General features: G+C 51.2%; 1 protein-coding gene and 1 non-coding gene across 2 annotated transcripts; both read left to right on the forward strand.

Annotated features, from left to right (window-relative positions):
• The first annotated feature begins 1,316 nt into the window (after positions 1-1,316).
• Positions 1,317-3,824, forward strand: LOC117860316 (U-box domain-containing protein 19). Its single transcript, XM_034743586.2, has one exon. It carries the CDS (start codon positions 1,454-1,456, stop codon positions 3,575-3,577), a length of 2,124 nt encoding a protein of 707 aa, XP_034599477.1. The 5' UTR covers positions 1,317-1,453; the 3' UTR covers positions 3,578-3,824.
• Positions 3,825-4,350: 526 nt separating this feature from the next.
• On the forward strand, positions 4,351-4,423 carry TRNAK-CUU (transfer RNA lysine (anticodon CUU)). The gene has a single exon. It is a non-coding gene; the product is annotated as a tRNA-Lys (tRNA).
• The last annotated feature ends 14,273 nt before the right edge of the window (positions 4,424-18,696 follow it).

Below are 18,696 nucleotides of genomic sequence, written 5' to 3' on the forward strand. Positions count from 1 at the left end.
GGGGCCCGCCCGCCGACCTCCCCGTGACTTTATCAAAAAAAAAACTGAAAGGGAAACGAGAATCTCGTTCGCTCCAATCACTTGTGTTAAAAAAGGAAGTGAAACATTTTCTTCTCAAAATTTAAACACTCCATTTTTTATACGCGCGGGTGGCCCTAAAATCAAAACATTTTTTTGGATTTTTGGACACTCCGTTTTTCATCCATCAGATGCGCTCCACGATTCGGGTTGCAGTCGGCCCTCTTTTCTTGTTGCTGGCAAAGCTTATACGGGGGCGAGGTCCTTTAGGATTCAAGGGTAATCAAAAGTGGCGAACCTACGACTGGGCTGCAGCCATGGTCTAAGGCGAATAAAACTAATGGAGGTGTAGGAAAAATTACATAAATATTAAAGGATAAAAACACATAAATTTCTATTATGCCGAGCCCCGGTCCTAGATAATTTCTAGGCCCGCCCCTGCATCAAATCAAAGTACGATAAACTCGGTGTGGCATGTACATGACAATTGAAGTATTGTCGGATAGGTTGTTTGACGATAACATGTGAGGAAAAGTTAGATGGGAAAGTTAAATTTGAGATGAATTATTGGCGTGTTGGCTTTGGGTAGAGCCGGTATAGGGGTACTCAGTGGCAAAGCAATGAATAGAGGTACTTCGGTGGCCCTTAATGGGAGGATAGGATGATATCCTGATAAGGTAAAAAAAAAAAAGACTCTAGAGTTAAAACGGAAGGCTGTTTAAAATTGTAGGTTGTTTTAGTTTTTAGGTTCATAAATTTTGTTATATATCTAGATTTACACTATGTCTAGATACGTAGGTAGAAAAAATTACATATGTAATGCTTACAATTTAAAATGGAGGAAGTATTACATGGATGAATTTTAAAAAAAAGATCACGTGCTGGATGTGCTAAAATGCCCCCGACTCCGCAAAGGATTCGATAACGCACCAAGCCAGCCTATGCCTAACCTAAGCTGAGATAAATCCGTTCTGGATCTTTTACTAGAAAACAGCTTGATCTAGCTATCAAGCTTATCTCCCTTGTTTGGCGCGGATAAATCGGGCCTATCTTGATTCTTGAATATCCTCTAGCCACAGAGATGCGTCCAGTTCGTTAAAATAGATTGTCCAGCGCGGCACCTGCACTGTGCCGTCATAAATTTGGCGCGTAATCCCGTCGCCGAAGCTGCCCTTCACCATCCGGGAACCATCCCCCGCGGGCCCACCGGCCACCGTCCACGTGGACCGATCGCCACGTGTCCCCATCCGGCCCGTGGGGGCAACACGTGTGCCCGCGCCCCTATAAGTAGGCGCTCTTCCAAATTTGGCCGGCCGCCGCGACGGCACGGGACGGTGATAGAAATCGTGTCCTCCGATCATCTCTCTGCTAGCTGCTCGTTGATTCCCCCCCTCTCGCGAATCTTTTGCTTCCGATCGCCCCGGAGGAGATAGATATGCCGCCGCCGCACGAGCGCGGGCAGCCGCCGAGCCGCCGGAGGATGCTGGCGCTGCCGGCGGTGTGCCCGTGCGAGGCCATCGCGCCGGCGCCGCTGCTGGCGTCGCTGCTCTCCCTCGCCGCGGACGCCGCCGCCGGCTCCCGCGTGGGAGCGCTCCCCGCGCTCCGTGGCGCCGCGCGCGAGGCCGTCCGGATCGCCGGCCTGCTCCTCGCGTTCCTCGAAGCCGTCCGCGACGCGGCGTCCGACGATGGCGCACCGTTGCCTGAGGCCGCCGTGCTCGGGCTCTCGGAGCTGCACGTGGCGCTGCAGAAGCTGCGGCTCCTCCTCGCCGACTGCGGCCGGAAAGGGGCGCGGCTGTGGGTGCTGATGAACGCCGAGACGGCCGCCTCCGAGCTCCGCGTCGTGATGGGGTCCGTCGCGACGGCGGTGGAGGTGCTGCCGGAGGGCGTGGCCGCGGCGTCCGACGAGGCGCGGGAGCTCGCGGGGATGGTCTCCGCGCACGCGTGGCGCGCGGCGGCGCGGCTGCGGCCGGACCTGGAGGACGGCCGCGCGGCGCGGGGCGTCAGGTCGGTGCTCGCGCGGTTCGCGGGCGGCGCCACGCCCGACGCCGAGGACGCCCGGCACGTGCTCGCCCGCGTCGGCGCCGCCACCTGGTCGGGATGCGCCGAGGAGGCGGCGTTCCTGGAGGCGGAGATGCTGGAGCGCCTGGAGACCGGCGGCGAGGACGACAACGACCTCGTGCTCATCGCCGGCCTCTTGGCGTTCCTCCTCTACTGCCGCGTCGTCCTGTTCGACCGCATTGACGATTCCGACAACAAGGCCGCGGCGGTGGCCAGGCCGGCTGCGAGGTGCGCGGCGTGGATCAACCCGGAGGCGCTGCAGTGCCCGATCACGCTGGAGCTGATGACCGACCCGGTGACGGTGGCCACCGGCCAGACGTACGACCGGGCGTCCATCAAGAAGTGGATCAAGAGCGGGTGCCGGACGTGCCCCGTCACCGGCGAGCGCCTCCGCAGCGCGGAGCTCGTGCCCAACGCCGCGGCGCGCGGCATCATCGAGCAGCTGCTCCTCAGCCGCGGCGTCGTCCCGCCCCACGAGCCAAGCGGCAAGCACCGGTGCGCGGTGGACAGGACTGCCTCACCGTTCGGCGCCGCCGCGGCTGGCGGCGCGCGGCTCGCCGCGGCGTTCCTCGTCGCGAGACTGTCGAGGGGCGCCCCCGAGCAGCAGAGAAAGGCGTCGTACGAGGCCCGGAAGCTGTCGAAGCGGAACGTCTTCTACCGGGCGTGCCTCGTCGAGGCCGGCGCCGTGCCGTGGCTGCTCCACCTGCTCTCCTCCGCTGACGCCACCGTGCAGGACAACGCCGTGGCGGGGCTCCTGAACCTGTCGAAGCACCCGGCCGGGCGGGCGGCGCTGGTGGAGGCCGGCGGCGTGGGGCTCATCGTCGACGCCGTGAACGTCGCCGGCAGGGTCGAGGCGCGGCAGAACGCGGCGGCCGTGCTGTTCTACTTGTCGTCGAACCCGGAGTACTGCGAGGAGATCAGCCGCATCCCGGAGGCGATCCCGACGCTGGTGGGCCTGGCGCGGGACGGCGCCTACCGCGGCCGGAAGAACGCGCTGGTGAGCCTGTACGGGCTGCTCCAGTGCGCCGACGCGCACGGCCGGGCGGTGTCGGCCGGCGCCGTGGCGGCGCTCGCGGGCCTGCTGCTGGGCTCCGCCGCCGTCGGCGGCGGCGGTAGCGAAGGCGACGACCTGGCCGTCGACGCCGTCGCTCTGCTGGCGAGGCTCGCGGAGCAGCCATCCGGCGCGCGCGCCGTCGCGGCGAGCACGGAGCTGGTGACCCGGCTCGTGGACTTCCTCGGCGAGTCGGCGTCGCGGTCGGCCAGGGAGCACTGCGCGTCGCTGCTGGCGGCGCTGGGCCGGCACGGCGGGGACAGGGTGCTCGCTCTGCTGGGCAAGCTGCCGGCCCTGATGCCGGCGCTGTACGCGCTCATCGCCGACGGGACCCCGCAGGCGGTCAGGAAGGCGCGGTGGCTGGTCAACGAGATCCACCAACACTACGAGCAGCGCCACCAGCCGGCGGCCCCCCCGGCGACCGGCGACCACCGCATCATCCGTGTATAGTTTGTGTATATACATAGAAGCACACACGAGCTTGGCGTCACGCTCTGTACATTTGATTTCTCTTCTTCTTTCGTTTGGCGTCACGCTCGAGTTTTTTTGAAGAGCCAGGACGGATTTTGGCATCGTTTCATCGTGAGATTTGTGAATACGAACGAAATTGTACAGAGAGCCGTTTGTAACTTGTAACTAGTTTGTGAGTTGTGATACTGCAAATCTATGAATGCACAGAGAACAGTTTGTATCTGTACGTGGTTTGTCATATTATACTCCAAATAGCGTGTTTTTTCTTCCTTTGTGATGATTGGATTTGGCAGATGGGAATGGCAGGCACGTCGTGTGAGGCTTCCATTTCCAAGAAGCAGAGGAGTCGTCTTCTGTCGGCAAAGGATGGCGATGATGGCATCTAGTACGTCGTATTAAAATGTGCCAAGGTTGCTTGGGTGATTTGGTTGGGATTTGGTCTTGCTTGCCATTTGCAATGTCGCAGGGGCCAAGCAAGCAGGTGCTTGCCTGCTTTTGCTTTGTGTATATCGTGTCTCCGTGCAAGCAAAGCACGAACATTCTTAAGCATGGATGCTTGTGCCTCGTAACTGAGGCGCTGCTCTTCCGAGTATGCAAGAAGAGTTCTCGATTGTGTTCTGCAGCTTTAAAACTGCAGGAGTAACATTCGCACGGAAAGCTCGAACGAAATGCAGTAGTTCTCTGGCTTGTGGGTTGAGTGCTGTCAACTGTACATAAATTCTTTATTTATTTTGTACAAAAGAATTCAAACAGCCCGTCTAGCTCAGTCGGTAGAGCGCAAGGCTCTTAACCTTGTGGTCGTGGGTTCGAGCCCCACGGTGGGCGTTTATTTGAATTCTTTTACCTCTCTCTTTTGTTGTTTTTTTACTTGAAAGCTGTGTGTCCCCTCTCTGGCTCTGTCATCTGCCTCTGAGTTTTGATTTTTGAAGGAAAAATTGCATGCTTGAGGGAGAAGTCTAGGCTCTAGGGTACAAATAAATGACATTTCTGTAGACTGTAGCCAAACATATATCTGCTTTCGAAATCGGATTTCCATTTTCGAAGCCTGCCGTGCATTATTGACTCCGTTGGAATCGCTTAAATTCCGCGGCTACATGCCTGGAGTTGGAGGTACAATTGCCACCCCTGTTCCTTGTTCCAGTGTTGGAAGAACTTGGGTTGCAACAGAAACCTACTAGCTGTGAGGAGAGCTACCAGAGTGGAGCGGATGCACCGAGACATAACCAGCAGGCCACAGCAGCTGAAAGCATGAAACCGAAAACAAATCAAGAAGGTTTTTAAAAATACAGATCAAGTAGTTTCTAGGAAAAACAAGTCAAGAAGTTTTGGACAAAAAAAAAAACTTGAACAAATCAAGAAGGTGACCAAGCAGCAGCTTCCTCCGGGATGCTGCTGCCTGCTGGTGCAGGCATTACGCCTGCGGTCCCGTGGCAAATCAGCAGCAGTGGAGCAGGATCAAGATATTCAGAAGATACACACTGTCGGCTGTCGCGACTCGCGGGCCGGTTGATGGGCGTGCGAATAATTGGGGCGACGTGATAATGCAATACAGCACTTGTTTAATTACTCGGCCCAGCGTCGATCAACTAAATACAAAAACGTGAGAATTATTATAATGACATTCTGCCTACGGTCAGCTTCGTGCGTGTCAGCAAGCGCGTCTCCTGGACGGCTGTGCTTTCTCCGATCGAAAATATTAGTCCTCTTAATTAAGATTGTTGCAGTAAGAAAAAAAACAACTTTGGTCATTGATGTACAGAAATGGGTACTTGTTTTTTTTTACGCTGTAATAAAAGGTAGGAATTAGTATACCACCATGAAAGTACTCCCTCCGTTCCAAATTGTAAGTCATTCCAAGAATCTTGGAGAGTCAAAGTATCTCAAGTTTGATCAAATTTATATGATAATATAATAACATTTATGATATCAACTAAGTATCATTAGATTCTTTATCAATTATATTTTCATAGTATATCTATTTGATGTCATAAATCTTTATATTTTTCTCTATAATTTTGGTCAAATTTGAGATGTTTTGACTCTCCAGGATTTTTGGAATGACTTACGATTTGGAACGGAAGGAGTACATATTTCCATAACATTAGCCCTTTTATTTAGACATTTCAAAAAAAAGAAATTGATAGTCAAAGTTTCACATTATAGACTGTCTTGGGTACCTTCGTGCCGCCCGGCAGGTGGACTGGCTGATGAATGGACACGGCAGTACGGCACCAACATCAAGGGATGCTAATCATTGTCTAGACATTTACACGTTTATTAATGAATGCGTGATATGCATGTGATTATCCTGAAATATACACAATGGAGAAGCAAATTAGGGGAAACTCTCTGTACTGATGGTTTATACAAAAATATCTTTCTTATAGTTGGCTTGTCATGGTCCGATAATGCGTTCTACTAACTCCCTATTTCTTCATTACATTCGATTTCAGAAATTCGCTTGTGTCACCATTTCTCTCGGTTTGAATATATACACGCCGACACACTATCACAGCTTCAATTTGAAGAGCATCATCAACACCCGAATGGCGTGGATTTAGACGAATGGCGTGGATTTAGACGTCCAATGTGAATTTTCCCATCGGACGCTCCGTTACATGAAAATAAAACATCTACAACATCAAAAATATATAGTTGCAACATTGAAAAATATGCGAAAAAATAACTGCTATGTCGTTCGATTCTGGATAGAAAATTACCGCTGCAACATAAATATTGTATTTCATGCAACATTCACTTTGAAATATCCGAAAACAATAGTGCAATATCGATATTTAACTGTTGGAATATATGTCAAGTTGTCCTATTTTTTAACGATTTTAGACTTCTGCTCTGTAGCATTAGTATCGTCAACCGAAGACTGCTTCCTTCCAAAAATGGCGCCATATACTATGACATGTGCTACATGTTTGATAGGTCAAACCTGAAATTTGAAGAACGAGAGAAATTTTAAAATGAGGCGCTGAATGCATGCCGAATGAGCTAATAAAGCTTAGACCAGTTTTATCAATTATCATCCTGTCCACACACATCTGCGTCCATTCTTTAAGATGCAGTGCAGTATTTTTCGAGAATGTCTTTCTCAATGATGCTCATTCTTCTGCATGCCTTTGTTATTCCTAGATTTACATATTCTCTTAGAAGATAATAAAACATACACCCCTTGTCATGGAAAGAATGCATCCAAATTCCAAATACAAAGAGAAAAACACAAATATTGTTTAGCAGGAAGAAATTATACTCATTTGTCGGTGCGGAATCTGGCCGACAAGTAAATGTTAGTAGTTTTGTCGTGCGTTAGATCGAATATGGCCTAGCACACAATGACACAGGATTTATACTGGTTCGGGCAACGTGGCCTACGTTCAGTTTGAGGGTCGGTCGGTCGACTGTATTCCTGAGCCCAGGTGCCTGAAGTTTGCAGTGGGGGTACAAACGGATGAGGGATGAGAAAGGGGGTGTCCAAGACCCGATCGTGCTCTGGTCCGAGTGGAAGAGAGTGACGGGGGCTCAAACGTACGCTATGTGTTGGAGAAAATGCTTACTAGATTTCTCGTGCATTTTCTGATGTGGAGGGGCTCGTCCTCTTTTATAGTCCAAGGGGACGGCCTTACAAGTCAGAGAGGGAGAGAGATAGAGAGTGCGGGCGCTGCCTAGTCTTGTTGTTGCCCACGTTGCTGGGTACGGTATGGCTATCGCCCTCCATCCCTATTCATGCTCCGTTGTGACGGCCAAGTAGCACAATGTCTGCCTGACATGGCACGGCTACATTGTGCTGTGCGTGCGCAGGGCGTGGTGAGGTACGATCTTCTGTACGGTAGTTGACCTGAGTGACCTGAGTGCCTTTCCTTATCCGTTTCAACTACTCCTCGAGCCCATTCCGAGCGGGACGTCCTCGATCGGTCTCGACCGTGTCGGTCAGGAGAGCGGTGTGAGTTGGCCCGACATATCCCCGGTCGGGGGAGCTCGGTCGGAGTCGGACTGTGGTCCCGGCCCCGACCAGACCTTCTGGTTGGCACCGACCAGGCCTCCTGGTCGGAGGCGCCAGTCGGCGTCCGGATCATGGTCTCAGCCTGCCGTTGCATATCTGGGCCGGCCTAGGCATGCATTATCGCTGCGTCTCTCGTTGGGCTAGGCGTTGTGGAAAAGTGGGTCCATTGGGGACCCCGGGTCTATGGATCCATCACATTTATAAGTGGTACAATGACTGTATTGGTCATCAATTATTGTTAGCATGGGTGACAAGTTATTATGGATTTCAGAGTAAGGGTAGAAAATGAAAGGGGGGCATGTACATAAGAACTGTGGTGGTCCTATATTCGGTGCATTTCAGAGAGAGCATACGAAGGTGTATCCTGGATAGCAGAAAGTAATATGTTGGAAGGATGGTCCAGCTCAAGTAGGAAATGGGTCTTGTGGGAAAGCTCAAGAGTCTATTTGTAAATAATGTACCCACCAGTGGTATGGTGGAAAATTGTCATCCCCTCCTTTCTTTATACAAAGGACCCAAAGGGTAATGAGAAGTGTACTCACTTGAGCTCTTCTCACTTTACTCCCATGTTTTGGTGCTTCATCCGTCCCATTTCCATCTTTCTACCCACCTCCCTTTCTCTCTTCTCTGTTCGGAGGAGTAACATTCCAACAGTTGACACCCAGCACGTGTTCGTGTTTGGCTCGATAAAAGAATTAGAAGAGAGAATATGAGAGTTCGGGAGAGAGAAAATTCATGAGAGAGAAGAACCTTTGGAGCAAATCTTTTGGGCGTGACGTAAGAATCTAGGCACCCAGCTTACCAGCTAGACGCACCCTCGTCGGAATTACCCCTTCGGCCTCCGGAGGCAGTAGCGTCAGGTGGCAGCCGGCAGCATTACCCAGGCTGCCGTCGGAGCGACGGTCAGACGAGGGAGGCAGCACCGTCATGCAGGTTCACTTCGGAGCGAGGGTCACGGCACCCGTTCAAGCATCACTCGCTCGTTTCATCGAGAACAACGCTAAAGCCTAAAGCTAAGTTCCCAGTAAGTGGCACTAACTATTTTATTTTGTGAAAAATATCTTCCGAAGGCAATTGAATCCAAGAGCAGAATTTCATCTTTGTGATGTGTAGATCTTTCAAACGTGTTCATCGCCCGGCGTTCAGACAGAGCTCCACCTGCTGTTTTCTTTGGCCCAAGACGAAGCCCAACTACAACTCCCTCCGTTCATTTTATTGTGGCCGAAGCCCAGCACAGTCGGGGCCCCCTCGGCCTCTCTTAGCCCTGCGCAAGGCCTTTTAACCCTTCGTCGGCCTGTCTTCGGTGATTGATTAAGCGAGCCGCAGTTAAGATGACTCAGCATCAGCCGATCAGGTATATTTCATTTGCTAAAAACGTTGCTGGTACGTGGTTTGAGATCAAACCCTTCGGAGGCAACTCCACTACTAATTAATCTACTTCGGCGTTGCAATCAGTTTTTGCTTCGTTTTTCTCTAACTGCTCTATCCGCAGGCACGTGCAAGCTCCTACCTGCGTTTCTTGAGTATCTGTTTTCAATCATATACGAAATATATAATTTGCAAAGAATTCAATTTTATGCATATACGAAGCATTTTGATAGCTATACACTGAAATTTAGTCTCCATCTTATTTACCAAATTATATATATGAGCTCATCTACAAGATTTTGCATATATAAGATATATTGATTAACCTTTCGTTCATCTTCGAATTTTGTTTGACTCCTCACCCTTCGGAATTGATTTCGAGGTCGGATTTCACCCTTCGGAGTGGATTGGACAGTCACTTTTTACCCTTCCTAATTAATAGGGCGACCGGTTTTCACCCTTCGGAATTGATTGGACAATCAGTGTTCACCCTTCAAAATTGATTGGACAGTCAGTGTTCACCCTTCAGAATTAATTTAGAGGATGATTTTCACCCTTCGGAATTGATTCAAAGGGAAAATTCTCCATCAATGGCCACATATACGTATACCTCGGCTCATTTCTGCAGGCGAGTCCCTCCGCACAATTTAGCCTTCGTTTTGACCATTATTGTTACAGGTTGAGAAACGACATATTTTACACTTCGTTCTGACTTTTATTTTCACATATCACGAGGTGAGAAAGGAGGCAAAAGCACTCCCTTTTCTCAGTTCGCAAGGCAAGGACTCTGGCAGCGGCGGCGTCCACCCCTTGGGTCGACAGAAAAAGACACCTCGGTAATACACTAAACCAGATCAGCCTTTTCGGCCCATGCCGCAACCCGGGCCGAAAAGGAGGCCCAAGCTAGGCCGCAAATATTAAGCCTAGTTATCCGCGCTAGCTGCGCTCCGGTGTATTGCACCGGAGTATTCAGTTTCCTAATGACGAAGGAAGCACAGCAAAGAATCAATCTTTTCAGCAAAATGTCTCAGTTAACTCTAATCCTTGTTTTTGCAGAATGTATCCTTTGTATTAAACCATACATGTGCAGCTTGCATTTTTAGTATATTTTACACTGCTCGCATGCTAGTTGGACATCAGCTCTTTATTGCACAATTACTCCGAAGGGGAGATATATTCACATCACGTGCACTTCCATGCATTATATTATTATTTTATTATCTTACAACATTATCATCTTCATGCCGAAGCACTTGCTTCGGCTGTACGTACTAGTATCCACTAACAAGCTTTTTCAGATAAGTGAATAATTTATTGCGTGATCATTGGAATTTATCATCATTTCTCCCCATCACTAAAGGTCACGGATTCATGAGCTTTCTCTAATTTGACAAAATATTTATCAAACGATTGGGGCCCTCATTTTCATATTATAGAGACAAGAGCCGAAGAGGCACATCATATTTTTACTGGGTCAAGACTGCCACTCCGGTTCACTGGGCCAGACCACCCCTTCAACACCTGCAGGGCCCAAATACCCTCGTCGGCCTTTCATGGCCCAAGTCGACGAAGTACCCTTCGTCGGATACAACCCAGCTAAGGCCTCGTTCGTTTTCACCGGATTGACATGGAATGAGGTCCATTCCGGGTGATTTGAAGTGGTCCGGTTTGAAATCAGACTTGCATTGAAAGTGTTGTTCGTTTTAGTCTTGCCTGGAACGAAACTGGCCTGAATTGGAATCCTTCTACATTAGATGGTCCGGATTAAAACCATACCTCCTCACCCCTGGAATGAATCCTGGCCGGATTGAGTGACACGGGTGGAATCACTCAAACCGGACCTGGAAGTAATCCTGACTGGAATCCAATCCTGGTGAAACGAACGAGGCCTAAATGATTTTGGGGGTTTCGGTTATTCATGGATATTACGACAATGAGTTGGTCATGGATATTACACCATCCAGCCAAGGTATGGTCCATCTAAGGTCTCGTTCGTTTTCACCGAATTGACCTAGAATGAGGTCCATTCCGGGTGATTTGAAGTGGCCCGGTTTGAAACCAGACTTGCATTGAAAGTGTTGTTCGTTTTAGTCTTGTCTGGAACGAAAACCGGCCTGGATTGGAATCCTTCTACATTAGATGGTCCAGATTAAAACCATACCTCCTCACCCCTGGAATGAATCCTGGCCGGATTGAGTGACACGGGTGGAATCACTCAAACCGGACCTGGAAGTAATCCTGACTGGAATCCAATCCTGATGAAACGAACGAGGCCTAAATTCTGAAGCTGAAAATTAAATTGCCTCCAGTGGGGTTCGTACCCAGTTCCAACTTATCGTTGGTTGCGTTCAGTACCAGATTTGTTTTTCCATAGTTAAGTCCGCATATAATTCCAATCGCATGGCTACCTCATATTCCGAAGGGTGACTGGCTTTGATCGTTTATAACGAAGAGTTTCTTAGACGGGCATCTATGACACTGTTGCTCACCTTTCTGGCTTGCTTTTGAACTGCAAGTTTTATTCTCATGCTGCTCACCCTTCATCAACTGGTCGTAGAGTTTCGTGTTCGTAGGAACCTCATCTAATCAACTCTCGCAATACGGTTTTCTACACGAAGGCTACTCACTTTCGACGATGGGCCGACTAAGACCCAAACTAAGTGAAAGTCTCATGATTTTTCGGTCAACAGCAAAATCTACGACTTTCTACTTAGCGATGAGTCTCTCACCTAAGGCTTAAAAAAAGATGTTCTATTGAACTATATTCATGCGTCAAGTTATTAACCCTTCCGGTATGATGGCTATTTTGCTTGTTCTTGAGCTAAGGCTTTAAATGCATTTCATGTGCAAGAAACCACCATTGTGTGCCGAGAAATGGCACTTGGTTTCTGTCACATTTCATATGCGCTATACTTCTCACTCTTTGCTTGTGGGCAAAGTGGCACCTTATACGCTTTCTGGTTTTTGTTTTTCTCGCTAACATGCAGGTTCAGCTAATCTCTGTAAGTATCTCAACACCTTCATAAGCTAACCCTTCACATGAAGTATTTTGTTTCTTGAATGCAGGACCAACTAGCGCATGTAAGTATCTTATTATCACCTTGGTTTTATTTATGCATAATTAGTTTCCACTTTTACCCTTCTTTTGAAAGTCTTTACAGCACTCGCACAAACCCTTTGGATGGAAGGATATAACATCTATTTTTGCAGGATGACCCTTCTCACCAAGGTACGTGATATGTTCATATACCCTTTGTTTTTCCCTCTGTTTTCGTATGTTCATATACCCTCATCTCAAATGCGCTACGTGATATTCTTAATTCCAGAATTTTTCCCTCTGTTTTCGTATGTTCATATACCCTCATCTCAAATGCGCTACGTGATATTCTTAATTCTACTTTGTATCCCATTCACATTGAGGGGATACATGGACCTATCATGTTTCGTATGCGCACTTCGTCACGTTTCTTATATTGCCTTCGGGTTATCGGTTTTCTCCCCGAAACTAATAATTCTGTGGTTATCTTATTACATTATTGATTTGGAAATGGTTATACCATATCAATTGGTTTTCTCTATCTATTGGACTTTATCGATTGGCATCCTGCTATTCTAGTCGGATTTTGATTTCATTGGATTTCAGTTATCTCATGGAGCTTTCGTTACACGAGGACGAGACACTAAATCGAAGGGTGTCCTTCACTTTAACTTGCTAACCCTTCATTCTCACCCTCATACAAAAGCATCCATTCATTCATACATTCATTTCATACATGAAGCATTGCATTGCACTTAAGCGTGGAGCTGAGAGCGCTCACGCTAAAGACTCTATCGTGCAAGATGCCGAAGAGCCGAGAGCGCCTACACTGAGACCTCTATTGAGGGAAAACGCTATAGAGTAAACGCCAAGTGCGTATGAAGGGTCGTATATATGCCAAAGAGTGGTTGTAAATGCTGAAGGCGAAAGGGTCCCGAAAATTCGTAACACCAAGTGCGATTACATCCTCGCGAGCAGGAAAGCCAAGAAAGGCATGCTGTCTTTATCTAATACATAACTTTCATTAATAACTTTCATTATCAAAGGAAGTTTTATTGATTCTTTCAAAACTGTCATGTTCTTCATTGACAAACTGTCCTTCGTATTCTAGCCGAGTGACGGGTCCATAGACTCGGGGTCCCCAATGGGACCGCCTTCCCGCTGCGCTTGGCCCAACAAGAGGCGTGGCAGTGACGCGCACCTGGGCCGGCCTAGCAACACAACACCGGCCAAGACCTAGATCCGGCCACCGACAGACTCCTCCGACCGGGAGGCCTGGTCGACACCTTGACCAGAAGGGTCCAGTCGGGGGTAGGACCGTAGTCCAACCCCGACTGAGTTCCCTCGATCGGGGATGCGTCGTACCGACCACACCACTCCCCCCAACCGACACGGCTGGGAGCGATTGGGACAATCGACCGGGACACCCGCTCGTTGAGGGCCCAGGGAGCAGGTGGAACGGATAAGAGGAAGCACCCAGGTCAACTACCGTACGAGGAACCGTACCACCCCGCACCCTGCGCACGCCCCGCCTAGTGCAGCCGCAACCTACCCACCACAACGGAGTGGCCTGACAAGATGAACAGGGACCAAGGACAGCGGCCATACCGTACCCAATGACGTGGGCCTTGAAAAGACTAGGCAGCGCCCGCACACACTCTCTCTCCCTCTCTTTGACCTGTAGGGCCGTCCCCTTGTACTATAAAAGGGGACAGGCCCTCCCCGTCTGAATGAGGGGGCTCCCTCTCAGGCTTCATCACTTCCACATACTTTGATTCTCTCTAACACATAGCGCACGTCTGAGCCCCCGGTCACTCTCTCCCAATCGGATCAGAGCACGACCAGGTCTCAGACACTCCCTCTCATCCTTCTCTCGTTTGTACCCCCACTGCAAACTTTGAGCACCTAGGCTCAGGAAACCGACCCCGACTGGACGTAGGGCCCATTTCCCGAACCAATATACATCCTATGTCATTGTGTGCTAGACCATATCCAATCTAACGCACGGTAAAGCTACAATATTTACTAGTCAGCCAAATTTCGCACCGACAGTTGGCGCCGTTTAAGTTTGGCTCGAATTCCTTCCGCCCAACAGCATCCGCGACTGGACGGACCTCAAGAAAGTCTTCATAGGGACTTCCAGGGGACCTACGTCCGCCTTGGGAACTCCTGGGACCTCAAGAGTTGCAAAAAGGTGCCCAACGAGTCCTTGCGAGATTAGATCCGCAGGTTCTCGAGGCAATGCAACTCCCTCCCTGACGTCGTCGACGCAGACGTAGACAGCGCAATCCTCTCCGGGATGACCTGCAAATCCTTGGTCCACAAGCTCGGCTACGTCAAGCCCCGGACCACCCGCGACCTGCTTGACATCACCACGAACCACGCCTCCGGTGAGGAGGTGGTCGCGGTGGTCTTCAGTGGCGGTCGGGGTAAGGGCAAAGCGAAGTGCGAAGACCGAGATGAAGGCCCCTCCACACAGAGAGGCAAGAAGAACAAGAAGGACCGTACACGGTGGTCGAGGTGATCTGACCAGGCACCTATCGACTGAAGGATGACGACAGCAACATCCTTACCAACACATGTAACATTGAGCAGTTACGTCGTTTCTTTCCCTAACTCGGTTCATTACCAGTCCTTTTCCATTCGACACTTGCTCCTACAGCACCCCAACCCGAGCACTCTCGGCCTGGGTCGCTCGGGGGCTCCACGGGAGCGTGGCACCACCCCTTCTTTACTTTTGCGTAATCTCGCACTTCACCCAAATGAAAGGGTGCGCCCGAATGAAAGGGCATCCCGTCCTCTAAACTACCCTAAGTAACTTACGCTCTAGCTTGCGGACCGATAAAACCCTGCCATGACTACGGTTACGAGCAGCTGAGCCTCACGGGCCATGCTCGGGTTCTTAAGGTTGTAGCCTATCATCAACAGGCATGTTTGAAAGGAAATAGGCGAAAAGCAGAAGTTGCTTAAGGATAAAAACGGGAACAGGCGGGACAAGCTTCCCATCACGATCACAAAAGAACTTAAGTTTGTTTACTTAGGGGCTCTTAGTCCCCCACGAAATTCATTATGATACAAAAACTAACTAATTCTATGAACTCTACTACTGCCCTCCCGGTCGGGTCGGATGGTGGTGCGGCTGGCGAACATGAAGGTGCCTCGGTCGTGGTCGGGACGATGCTGGGGTCAGTTATGGTTGGGGAGACACCCGACTCCAACCCGATCTCCGTCATTTCAACAGGCTAGAAGACGCCTCCCTGGCCCACACCTACAGCCTCCACAGACGGCGAGCCTCCATCACCCACTGCGAGGTGGTATGCTCGGCGACCACCTGCATGTGCGGCACCAAGCTCTCCCCCAACGCCTGGATCTTGTTCACATTCCACCTGTCGTCATACCCTCCGTAGATGGCCGTGAAGTCCAGCGTGGGGTGGTGGGTCATCACCGACGTCAGCACCCCCGACACTTTATAGAACACGCCTTCGGAGATAAGTGCCCAAACCTCGTCCGGGATCTCCGCGAGCTAGATGGCGGGCGCGTTAGTGCTTGGGCCCGACCCGAGCACCTCAGCAACCACCACCTGCACCACTCGGGTCGGTCGGACGACTTGGGCATCCGACGGGAGATAGGTAAGAAACAATGGAGTGTTCCATGCTGGACATGCTGACCCCGTCACAAACGACGGATCCGTATTCTACTCGGGTATGCTCGCTAAGGGTCCCCTGAGCCCGTCGCTCGAACCGTCAAAGGTAAGCTATGTCAGCTTAACCCCTCCGGTTGCGGAAATCGTAGATGGGTCGATGCTTAGAAATCCAACCGAGGTAATATTACCGACCCCCCCCCCCATTTACTTTCTCAGTGTATGAGCACCCATTCATTCATCCATCTCATGCATGCATGCATTCATACATTCATCCCATACATACAATCATTGCATTACAATTGCTTTGTGTCGTGTCACAAAGCAATAGCCGCTCGTTCAAAATGAGCCGCGACCGACCGGGGTTCGAAGGCCGGCCCGTGAAGGGCTCGAGGTCGCCTCGCGTCAAACAGAGCCAGCGGAGAAAATGCAGATGAGCCCCAACGGCCTTCGCACGACCCACTCAGAAGCGGATAGGGTCATCTTGACCTTCTCGTTCGATCCTGACCTCGAGCCATGCCCACAGAATCTCCATCGAGGGTGGCCAGCGGGCCACCTGAGTCGGCCTCCAGAACGGCTCGGGCATCTGCCGGGAGGCGGGTTAAGAAGCAGTGGAATGCCACATGAGGGCTATGCCGATCCCGTTACGAACGATGGACCCGGATTCCACTCGGACATGCCTGTTAGTGAGCTCACCAAGTGCGTCACTCGAGCCATCGAAGCAAGTGACGTTAGCTCAACCCCTTCGGTTGCGAAAACCGCAGAGGGGGTGACGCATGAAAAATGCGACCAACGGACCGAGCTCAATGGAGCTTAGGGGCTCAGGCCGCCAGATCCCGACTGATGATACAGGTTGTGGTCAAAACACACATAGGCAAGCGCCCCAACTCGCAATAGGGACCACCTCATACCGACCGATGGGGACACAAGAGTACGCGGCCCCAGAAAAGAGTACCTAAGTGCTCAGTCTCCGACCGACTCCCCAATCAACCGCAGGCTCGAGGGCTAGACCCATCGGGTCTGCTCACGCGAACCCGGTGGAAGATGAACTACCAACAAGTCCCCTGCTCGGGAACTGGGAACCTATGCCTACTCGGTGCGCCTCCGCGGCTCACGCCAGACCTCCTCGGGAGCTGGGCACCTGAATCGACCTGGTGCACCTCTGCGGCCTCTGCCAGTCATCCCCTCGGGGGCTAGGTGCCTGTACTTGCTCAGGAGCTAGATGCCTGATCCTACTTGGCTACCCTACGCGACGCGACAGACAAAGGGGAGAAAGCCAAGAGTCCCAACAACAATCCGCCTCCATGGCTCATTGGGCACTGGAAACATATAACGATGAAAGCCTTCATTGAGCTAAAAAGAGCAGCAACCTGCCGATCAAACCCAATAGCCCCTTCACGGCTTCAAAAAATCCCCAAAGGGGCTCGAGGGCTCCTAAGGTCCATAGACCCAGGGTCCCCAATGGGACCGCCTTCCCACTACGCTTGGCCCAACAAGAGGCATGGCGGCGACGCGTGCCTGGGCCGACCGAGCAACACAACGTCAGTCGAGACCCAGATCCGGCCACCGGAGGCCTGGTTGGCGCCTCGACCAGAAGGGTCCAGTCTGGGGTCGGACTATGGGGTAGGACCGTAGTCTGACCTTGACCGAGTTCTCCCTACCGGGGATGCGTCGTACCGACCACACCACTCCCCCCAACCAGCACGACCGGGGGTGACTGGGACAATCGATCGGGGATGCCTGCTCAGTGAGGGCCCAGGGAGCAGGTGGAATGGATAAGAGGAGGCGCTCAGGTCAACTACCGTATGAGGAACCGTACTGCACCGAGTCCTGCGCACGTCCCGCACAGTGCTGCCACAACCTACCCGCCACAACGGAGTGGCCTGACAAGATGAACAGGGACCAAGGATGGTGGCCATACCGTACCTGACGATGTGGGCCTCGACAAGACTAGGCAGCGCCCGCACACACTCTCTCTCCCTCTCTTTGACTTGTAAGGCCATCCCCTTGTACTATAAAAGGGGACGGGCCCTCCCCGTCTGAACGAGGGGGCTCCCTCTTAGGCTTCATCACTTCCACATACTCTAATTCTCTCCAACACATAGCGCACGTGTAAGCTCCCGGTCACTCTCTCCCACTCGGACCAGAGCACGACGAAGTCTAGGACACTCCCTCTCACCCCTCTCTCATTTGTACCCTCACTGCAAACTTTGAGCACCTGGGCTCAGGAATATAGTCGACCGACTGACCCCGACTGGATGTAGGGGCCGTTTCCCAAACCAGTATACATCCGATGTTATTGTGTGCTAGGCCATATCCGATCTAACGCATGGCAAAACTACAATATTTACTAGTCGACCAGATTTTGCACCGACACCGAGGCTTGTGAAATGGTAATGAACGAGGATTTTGTTCTTGTAATAAGAATGAGTTGGGAAATGGTTTGTTGAGTAGAACAAGACGTAGGATGACTTCGCCTCCGCCTTCGTCATCGTTTTCTTTGTTGTCTACGTCGTCATCGACTTCGCCTCCGACTTCGTCGTCAACTCCACCTTTGTAATTCTTCATCATCGACTCGATCTTGGTCGCCAACAGTGTTCGGCTCGACGGGCTTGGTTGACAACGAAGGCGTCGTCGACTCCACCTTCGTCACCGACAATGTTCGGCTCGAGGGGCTTCGACGTCTAGTTCGTTGTCTACATCATCGCCGACAGTGTTCGGCTTGATGGACTTCATCGTCGACTCCTCCCTCATCGCCGACGGTAATCGGCTAGAGGGACTTTGTTGTCGACTCTGTCTTCATTGCCGACAATGTTCAGCTCGATGGACTTCATCGTCGATAGTCTTCGGCTCGAGGGGCTTCGTTGTCTACTTCGTCGTCAACTCCGCCTTTGCCTTCGTCGCTGACGGTAATCGGCTCGAGGGACTTCGTCACCAACTCTATCTTCATTGCGATAGTATTCGGCTAGATGGACTTGATTGTCTACTTTGTCGTCGACTCCACCTTCATCGCCGACAGTGTTCAACTCAAGGGGCTTCGT

Source organism: Setaria viridis, chromosome 6 (genome assembly GCF_005286985.2).
Source record: "Setaria viridis chromosome 6, Setaria_viridis_v4.0, whole genome shotgun sequence".
Taxonomy (NCBI): Eukaryota; Viridiplantae; Streptophyta; class Magnoliopsida; order Poales; family Poaceae; genus Setaria; species Setaria viridis.